This window comes from Girardinichthys multiradiatus, chromosome X, assembly GCF_021462225.1.
Source record: "Girardinichthys multiradiatus isolate DD_20200921_A chromosome X, DD_fGirMul_XY1, whole genome shotgun sequence".
Taxonomy (NCBI): domain Eukaryota; kingdom Metazoa; phylum Chordata; class Actinopteri; order Cyprinodontiformes; family Goodeidae; genus Girardinichthys; species Girardinichthys multiradiatus.
Window position 1 is genome coordinate 19,188,972 of NC_061817.1, and position 9,263 is coordinate 19,198,234.

Genomic DNA, 9,263 nt, shown 5'->3' on the forward strand with positions numbered 1-9,263 from the left:
GAGCTTAAAGTTTATCTACAGAGTCTTAATTATATTTAGGTCTTTAACTGGATTAATCCAACACCTGACCATGCCTTGAACTAAATCAGTGGTTCCCAGTGCTAAATACCTTCTCACTGAATTAAGTTTTCCATGAATCAATATACCGTCAAGACATTTTAAAGCGGCAATACGACAAGGGTTGATCTTTTTCCATTTATTGTGTTTTGACACAAATTGATACGGTGGAAAAATACTCTTATCCAATAGTACCCTATGTTTCAAGTTCCAAGTTGGACAAACAGGAACCAAGAACCCCACCCTCTAAAAAAGGAATTTCATGAGCAAGACAGGCTTCTCAGGTACTAAAGATATCATGGCTGCCATGTGCCAACAACGGCGAAAGCTGTGACTAAACATTTTAGCTCTTGTATCACTTGTAGCTTGGTGTGTCGTTAAACCTTTTCAACACATAAATGTCCAACTTTTATTTATGAAAATATTGTTCTAGTGTTGTTTTCTAACCTAACCCTAAATGTCTCTGCAGCTTTTTTCCTGTGTGGTATGTTGACTTTCATGATGCAGTTTTCTTCGCCAATATTATCTGAGAAACCCTAAAGATCTTCACAGAATCTTTGCACTAAAATGAAATTACACACTGGGGGACTTTTGAAGGCCATTTTATGTAGGGGTAAGTGGGCAGAAATAAAAAAATGCACACCGCACTTTTCAGATTTTCGTTTGTAAAATGATTTAAGTGCTGCTTCATGTTGGTCTGTCACATAAAATCCCAATAAAATACATTGAAGCTCGTGGATGTAATGTGAATACTTTTACAAGGCATAAGATGAACTGGGTCCAGTTTGAAAGACAAGTCAATATTGTATAAGCATAAAGATGTCATGTGTGTAGAGTTAGGATGAGTTACAATGTTAGAGGCGGGTTGTAGGAAAAGGACAACCTCCAGCTACAAAAACACCCAATTGTTTCCAGGGACGCGCTCCAGAGGAGGGAGGTGTTTCTGCGCGTCTGAACGTGTCGAAACATCCAACGACCAGTTTTTATATGGACGTTTTTTCAGCCGTAGCTCCTCACGTCTTAAGCTATGTGACCAATATGAATTATACGGACCGCGGGACTGAGCGCCGACTAAGAGGAGACCCAGACTAGGTGTCGAAATGTCAAACGAGCGAAACAAAAAGATCTTACTGGAACTGGTGAAGCTGCCGGAGAACAGCCGCTGCGCGGACTGCGGCGCCCCTGGTGTGTAGCTCTGGGTTTTCCGCTTTAATCACTGTTGTTGTATTTAAACTCGATTTTACTGTATGTAATATACTTAATATTTTCAGAAAAGTCAGGTTTATTCCAACAGTTTTTTTCAAACCACTTTTGTTTTATAGGCTTAGCTCTATTACTACCATGTGGAAATGAAACCACAGAATTTAAAGTCTAATGTCAGAAAAAAAAAACAAAAACTTTTAAAACATTAGTGTGTTGAAACCGGTAATAAAAAATAAAAAATAAAAAAATCGAGTTAGATTTTTGTCATAAAATACAAAACATGAATTTGACACAAATCTTTTCACTCCAAAAGAAAGGTAAATGAACAAGCCTGCATAAAAAGTGGTGAGTTGGATGAGGGTAAAAGTGTCTTTCTGAGATGTTGTGGTAAACTCTCCACTCTACCACATATGGACAGTGACGTCACATGATAAAACACCTTTACTAGTAGTAGTCTGGTTATTGAGTACAGATGTGTTTGGTTTGATAAATTGGCCTGCTTCCTCAAATTCCTTATTCAGCAGTTTACTCTGTGACAGTTACAGTAACGGTAGGAGCTGCTGTTTTTCTGTTCATCTCTAAAGGTGATATGCCATGTCATTTTTCACCACATAGCAAATATAGATAAACAATACCATAAAGAATCAGCACATATCTATAATTCTGGACAAAAATTGTGTTTTAGAAAAACTTTGTCACATTTTCATCAGCTCCCCCACCATATATAAGCATGAGGTAAAGTGTACAAAAGACAGATTTCATTTGAGGGCCTACATTCAGTTTACTAGGTAGAGGTGTTTCTGTGACTACAGCGAATAAACGGTGGGGGGATTCTCTTTGTAAGTCGGATTTTCCAAGTCCCCAGTTGGAAATACAGTAAGAACTCTCCCAGAAGTCAGAATTTTGACTGTGGAGGTCAGAGGTCACCCAGCAAACCTTTGTTCAGTATCCAGTATGGATGTTGTGCTTATAAAACAGCGAACGTGAAGGTGTAAACTTTATAAGCAATTCTGACGGTTTGCATCTCCTTAAATTGGCAGCACACATAGTGCTGTACACCATAAATCAGTTTTAAAAACATAAATTAGAAAATGCTTCTGGTTTCCTGACTAGTCTTGGAGGAGGCCCACGTTTAATTTTGCACAACCAACCATGTAATAAGGCCATTAATCTCTGATCTGATCATTTTGAAATCAAATGTTTTCCAAGCTGAAGTAGCTACACTCAGCTGGGAGTGTAAAACTGTTAGATTTGTCCTGTGTAAATTCAGATTCTCGTGGGAGGTCCTTTGGGTCCGTTTATACTTTGGGCCAGCCCTGATCTTGACATAAAACAAATCTTCTTGTACTCCTCTTAGAGCCGGACTGGGCTTCCTACAAGCTCGGTGTGTTTGTATGCCTGAACTGCTCCGGGATCCACCGCGGCCTTTCCAGTCGGGTAAAATCCATCCGGCTAGACTTTTGGGAGGATGAACTAGTTGAGGTAGGAGCTTCCTCTCACCATAGATCCACTTCTTTTTACAGTTATTCATAAAGAAAGACTAAGCGGTTTGATGTAACCCTAACCTGTTGGCTTTCTTGGGATTTTAAAAAGTTCATGAAATCAACCGGGAATGTGAATGCCCGAGCTGTGTATGAGAAAGCCGTTCCACCGTACTACTACCGACCCCAGGAAAATGACTGCAGGTAGGTATTCAAACGGTACGATGAAGCTCTGTTGTGATGTTACAATAGTGGGATATTTGCTAGTTTATAATCGACAGCAGACTGCTGACAGGATGCAACTACAGAAAATAGAGAGAAGTGCAACTGCTGGCTGTAGAAGTGAAATGTGCATGAAAGTCTGCTACTAGATCAAAGTTGAATAATGCAGGTTTCTGTGGTATTAATACAGAAAAGTTTGTGAGACTGTTTTAACATCTTGAACTGCAGCGTGCTGAGGGAACAGTGGATTCGAGCTAAATATCAGAGGAAGGAATTCACAGGAGAAACCAAGTATCCACCTCTGGCATATACAACAGGTGAGATATTGAACCCATCAGGCACATATGTAAACATAAAGCCTACTATTGTTAGCCTGTTCATGCAAAAGTTACCCTGACAGTGTGGTTCCTCATGAACATGCCCAACTTTATTGGAGAAACAAGTTTTACTCAAGATAACAGAGACAATGAGGTTTTATTTAGTCTCGCTTTTGAGGCCACTTGGCAAAACTTTAATTATGTCTCATCCCTGGGGACGATCTGTGTGCAATAAGGTGTCTGGATCTTTCTTTTTCTTGGTTGAACAGGTTTCCATGAAGGAATTCTGTGGAAGAAAGGGAAAGAGAACATGCATTTTCTGAAGAGGAAGTTCGTGCTGTCAGAGAGGGAATTTACCCTGACCTACTACAACAAGGAAGATGTGAGTTTCTAGCTGATCAGATCCATGAAGAACAAAACAATAGATTTTTTTCTAACAAGCTGAATACAATGCCTCTCAAAGGTGTTCATACCTCTTGAACTAGTTTACATCTTCACTACTAGCTTCAATGTATTTTGGGGGGCATTTCATTTGATAGACAAATTATTGTGTAACTGTGACTTGGAAGGAGAATGATTTCTGAGTTTTACGAACAGAAATCTGAAGTATCTGCCCCTTTTACTCTGATACCCTGAATAGAGTACAAGCAGTCTCCTTCAAAAGACATATAATGTGTAAACAGAGTCCTCCTGTTTGTAATTTATTCTCAGTATAAATACATCTGTTCTGCGAAGGCCTAAGAGGTTTGTTAGAGTTAGTGATCAAACGGGATCATGAAGATCAAGGAAACCTGCAGATCATGAATAGATCATGATCTTGAATCAGGTCATGAATAAAAATGTGGAGATGTTTAAAGCTGGGTTAGCTAGTTAAACAATATCCCAAGCCTTGAAAGTCTCACAGAGTACTGTTCTCGTAAGGCATAACTTCAAAGCTACCAAGGTATGGTCTTCCACCAAAATCGAATGGCTGGGTAAGACGAGCATTAATCAGACAAGAGGCCCATGGTGAGTCTGGGCGGAGCTGCTGAGATCCACAGCTCTGGTGGGAGAATCTGTTGATGGGACTACTTTTAGTCGTGCACTTTGCTAACCTGGGCTTTATAGAAGAACGGCAAGAAGAAAGACAAAAGATGTCTGCTCAGATGGAAAAAAAAACAAAACACTCAGCATTTTTGCTACATGCAAAAAGTCAGTCTCTACAACTGATAGAGACATACTACAAAAGACTTGCAGGAGTAACTGCAGCAAAATGTGGTTCTACAAAGTATTGACACAGATAGACTGAATACAAATCCATGCTGCTCTTTTCAGATTCTTGTTTGCACTGTATCTTAAGAAACATATTTTACTTTTCTCATCTCCTACATTGCTGAAGTATGTCAACACATTTGTGATTTAGGAGTCCAAAGGCCCTAAAGCTGTAATCCCCATCAAGGACCTGAATGCCACTTTTCAGCCACAGAAGATTGGTCATCCTCATGGGCTGCAGATAACATACCAGGATGAAGATAAAACCAGGAACATTTATGTGTATCACGAGAGCTCTGAGGTAAAGCTGCGTGATAATAAAACCAAGATCTTTTGTCTTTATTGTTATACATTGGCTTTGGAGTTTTACAGAAGCTCATGGCTCCTTTTTGTGCTGTAGGAAATAGTAGTCTGGTACAACGCCATTCGGGCAGCTCGCTATGCATACCTGAAGACTGCATACCCAACTGGAAGCGATGAAGAGGTAATGCTTGACTCGCCATAAATAACTCACATTCCTGTCTGGTAACTTATTTCTCTCAAATCTACAACTGGTCATTTTTTCCCATTCTTTGAAAGCAGTTTGTTCAACACATACAAGCTTTACTGATTAAAAATCAAAGCAAATCTCATATTTGATTCTGTTGAAAAACATTAAATAAAAGGGTTTTGTTATTTTTTTGTGCCAGCTGGTTCCAAAGATAATGAGAAATTATCTAAAAGAGGGATACATGGAAAAGACGGGGCCAATGGTGAGTCATAATGAGAGGCACATTGTTATGTGTTTTGGTTAATTGTTCATTTTTTGCATATCTTCTACTTTTAGCAGTGGAGCATTTCATTTCCAGTCATCTCTAAACTATTTTTGATGTTATTTGCCCTGATATGTACATTTGAATGTTTCTGTTCCTCTTTCACACGCAGACACACACATGCTAACATATTTAATAACTACTAAATTGGTTTTTGTGGTTACCTTTTTATGATTGCTAACAAACATTCTCCTAAGTAGGGCATGTTTATGGTGTCTTGGAATTAAACATCATTTATTTTCCTACAGCTGAAGGAGTCTTTCAAAAAGCGCTGGTTTATTTTGGACTCTCAAAACAGAAAGCTGCTCTACTTCAAAGACCAACTGGTGAGGACTACACTTCTTCTAACTCTAATACCAGCCTTTAAATACCTGCTATACTGTAAATATCTGGTGTCGACATCATGATTATTTCCAATGCTTTTTGAAATTCTTGTTGCTGAAACAGGATGCAGAGGAGTTGGGGGGAATTTTCATCGGCACAGAGAACAACGGCTACTCTGTGAAGGAGTGCGTCCCGAAGCACACACGGGGCAACAAGTGGACATGCGGCGTCACGGTGGAGACGCCTGAACGCCAGTTTGTGTTCATGTGCGAGCAGGAGAGGGAACAGAAACAGTGGCTGAACGCCCTGAGAAAGGTGTTATCCAGACCCATGTCACCACAAGATTATACTGGTGAGAAAAGGAGGTCAGAAATGTGTCCAGATTGTCTCAGGGTTAATGCTGCTGACTGGACCAGTAGAAGGGATGAAACATTTGAACTTTTAGTATACATTAGAAAATGGTCACTTTCTCAGAAATATTCTATAATGTGTTTTCTTCTTCTGAGCAAAATTTGGGCACATTTTTGGAAACCTGTACAATGCACCAACCAAACTCATTTTGACCCCTAATTAGTGCCAAGAGGATAACGTTATTCCTAATTTTACTCAATCATGGAAGAGGGTGTTGTACTTTTTTGATACATTTATCTATTTCCAGTTCCATTTAGATATTTGTTCACGCTCTTACACACTTAAGCTTTTGGGCTCTTAATGGTGTGTTTGAGGCTTGTGGATAATGATTACCCAACAAACAAGTTGCACAAGTTTGAATTTACTCTTGATTTTGTCTAATCCACACAGAGTCAGATTTATTCATACAGGATAGAATATTTCGTTAACTGTCCTTTAGCAGGTTGAACCTTGACAACACTTTTTTGTAGCCACCAGTAAGCATCTAATGATCTAAGATATTCAGTAGAGTTCAGGTCAGGACCATTTCAGAGGCTTAACGTTAGCCTGTTTTATTTATTCCTAAACCAATTTGATGTGTGTTTGGGCTCCTTGGGAATCCCTAATTGTTATTACCCCACCCTCTTTGTAGAGTGCACCAGTACCATTGGCAACAAATCAACCCCACAGCATGATGCTGCTACCACCATGCTTGTCAGTTGGTACAGTGTTCTTAGATTTACAAGCCTCTTCTTGACTCCTTCAAACATTCTTCTTGTCAATCTGGTGTAATAGCTCAATCCTCATCTCATCTGAGAATAAAACTTTCTTTTTTTAATCATCTTGTTGATGATTAACTTGCTTTAATCTTGATAGTGACACTTCCTGCATCTTCCATGTTTTCATCAGATTGAGCCTTGGTGGTTCCACATTTGTCCTTACCAGTTTTTTTGTCTTATGCTGACATTTTGGGTCAGATGGTTAAAAGTTGGATGTAGTTAGGTGTTTCAATCTCAACTCTACGGTTATAGACTATGCCTAAAAATGCCAGGAAAGCAACCAGATTAAATGATGTGTGGTTAAGTACCCTACCAGAGTCACACCAGACTTTAGTTGAAAGATACAAAAGCATTTTAACAAGGTGCAACTTGCCAAAGGAGATTGATATACATTTGTGAGTCTGTATGTATATTTTTGACCCTGTGTCAATTTGAGAAAACCCACAGTAAATTCAAATTGTGCACCAAATTCTTGTTTTTAAAAGTGACTGGGGTTTTATGATGTTTTATCAGTTCAAATGCATCATTAAAACATATTTTTAGAGATAAAGAGTGGATGCAAACATTTGTCTAGAACTGCACTTGGGTTTGAAATTAAAAGATCTTAAATGTGATTCTTTGTTACAGATTTATTCATGAACTGGAAGGAAGCTGAAATGTTTGTAAAATAACGTTTTTAGGGTTTTTAATTTCAGTAATAGGTTTTAATTTATTTGTCCTAACTCTTGGTTGCACATTTCGTATTGTGCCATTTTGAGTACTGACTGAAGTCCTTTTTACAACCCACACCCTACTGTCCTGAGGTCAGACTCCCATGCGTTCATCAGTGGTGTAAAATATAGACGTTAAAAGGTTTAGAAACAGGTTCAGGCAGACTGTGAGTGAGAAAGGAACTTAAAATATATCAAACATCAAGGTTTTCCAGTGTTATTCGTTTGCTTAGTAGAGAAACAGTTAATTATAAAAGTAGTACATCCGTTAAACTGATCCAGTCTGGCATCAACAATGCTCAGTCCTGTCATTTCTCTGTCACTTGGATTGCAATATGTTCCACCTGAAATATGCTGGATTTATTAGTGGCTGGTTCAAATTAGGAAAACCAGCAAAACCAGCTGGTTAAAATCAATTCAGATCCTGCCTCATCTGATGTTATTCTAAAATTCCTGTATTTAATTATGAATGATTTGTCTCGATCAAAGGGTTGGTGTGTATGTCTATTTGTTCACAAATTATCGTGCATATCCCCACACAGAAGCGATTTCCTCTGTCAAGTTCATGATTTCTGACAACACTCTCCCAATTTCCTATGTTTTTCCAGCTGAAGCCCATATAAGGTATAAGAGATGAACCGTGAAGAATTGCAGCAGCAGGGATGAGAAGACTGCATCGGTGACCTAAAGGGCGGAACTTTTGTCGCCGCAATGAATCAGACATGACTCTGAATAATAACTTCCTGTTATTAGCTAATTTTGCCACCATGCTCAGACAGTCCTTGGTTTAAAGACAGCCACATCAGGATCATCTGATATTGTGTTGTTATTTTAGCACAGTTGCTCCATATTCCCATGCAAATCAGATTTTTTACAATTTCTTATTGTCTGAATAAGAATTCTAAAAATCTTGTTTTTTTATAAGATTAAAATAAATGTAATGAATGAAAAGACTTATTGATAATCATGCTTTGAAAAATAAATGACTTTTTTTTCTAAATAAGGTGTGCTTTGACTGATGTTAAATATGGGAACATGTTGACTTGTGAACAAAATGAAGTTCAGAACAGTGGTGTAGGTGAAACACTGTGGGGTGTTCTATGCTTCAATAATGTCACAGCTAAGAAGTAAATATTTAATTCTTTTATGAATTCTGTAGAAAAGCACTAACATTAAGTTTTTTCTTTCACTCAAGAGAAACTGTCAAATAACAGAAGTGTTAGTAACAGCTTAGTTAGGAGGTTTAAAAACAGAAACTTTCCAAGTGCCTGCATATTTTAATAATTTTTTGTCGTTTTATATATATATATATAGATAGATAGATAGATTTGTGTGTGTTTTCTCTTTTTTAAACTATGTTTTCTAAACTGCAATTACAAATCAGTATCATATCAAAAGAAAAAAATTTATGATGGAAACGGTGGTGGTACAATTTGTGGGGAGAGAAGAGCAGAAATGGAAGAAGTGCCCATACACACAGGCAGTATTCACCTATTTTTATATGTGACTTTTTATATCAAGCATGGGTTAATATTATATCCTAAAAAAAGATTTATTTGACCCTCATTATTCTACATTATGTATGCAGTCATACTAATTAAATATTAAAACTTGGCTTTATATAAGACAGATGCCAGTGGTGGTTTTTGATATTGCAATATTGTCACTTCATGCAGACCAAGTTTTCTGTTGCCTGCTTGCATATTTAGTGTATTTG

General features: G+C 38.0%; 1 protein-coding gene and 1 long non-coding RNA gene across 2 annotated transcripts in view; one reads left to right on the forward strand and one right to left on the reverse strand.

Annotated features, from left to right (window-relative positions):
* The window catches only part of LOC124863573, a 40,686-nt gene that overhangs the window by 28,465 nt on the left and 2,958 nt on the right, over window positions 1-9,263 (reverse strand). The gene's annotated exons all lie outside the window — the stretch shown is intronic.
* Window positions 990-8,546, forward strand: adap2 (ArfGAP with dual PH domains 2). Its single transcript, XM_047358008.1, has 11 exons — window positions 990-1,242; window positions 2,618-2,742; window positions 2,854-2,945; window positions 3,192-3,280; window positions 3,550-3,662; window positions 4,683-4,832; window positions 4,932-5,015; window positions 5,221-5,283; window positions 5,592-5,669; window positions 5,791-6,019; window positions 8,155-8,546. Exons 1-11 carry the CDS (start codon window positions 1,158-1,160, stop codon window positions 8,181-8,183), a joined length of 1,137 nt encoding a protein of 378 aa, XP_047213964.1. The 5' UTR covers window positions 990-1,157; the 3' UTR covers window positions 8,184-8,546.

Bases quoted from the DNA above. Each gene is read 5' to 3' on its own strand.
- adap2 (XM_047358008.1), top strand. From the start codon at position 1,158: ATGTCAAACGAGCGAAACAAAAAGATCTTACTGGAACTGGTGAAGCTG. The intron at 3,663-4,682 runs GTGAGTTTCTAG...TTTGTGATTTAG, and splicing joins CCTACTACAACAAGGAAGAT to GAGTCCAAAGGCCCTAAAGC. The intron at 5,284-5,591 runs GTGAGTCATAAT...ATTTTCCTACAG, and splicing joins TGGAAAAGACGGGGCCAATG to CTGAAGGAGTCTTTCAAAAA.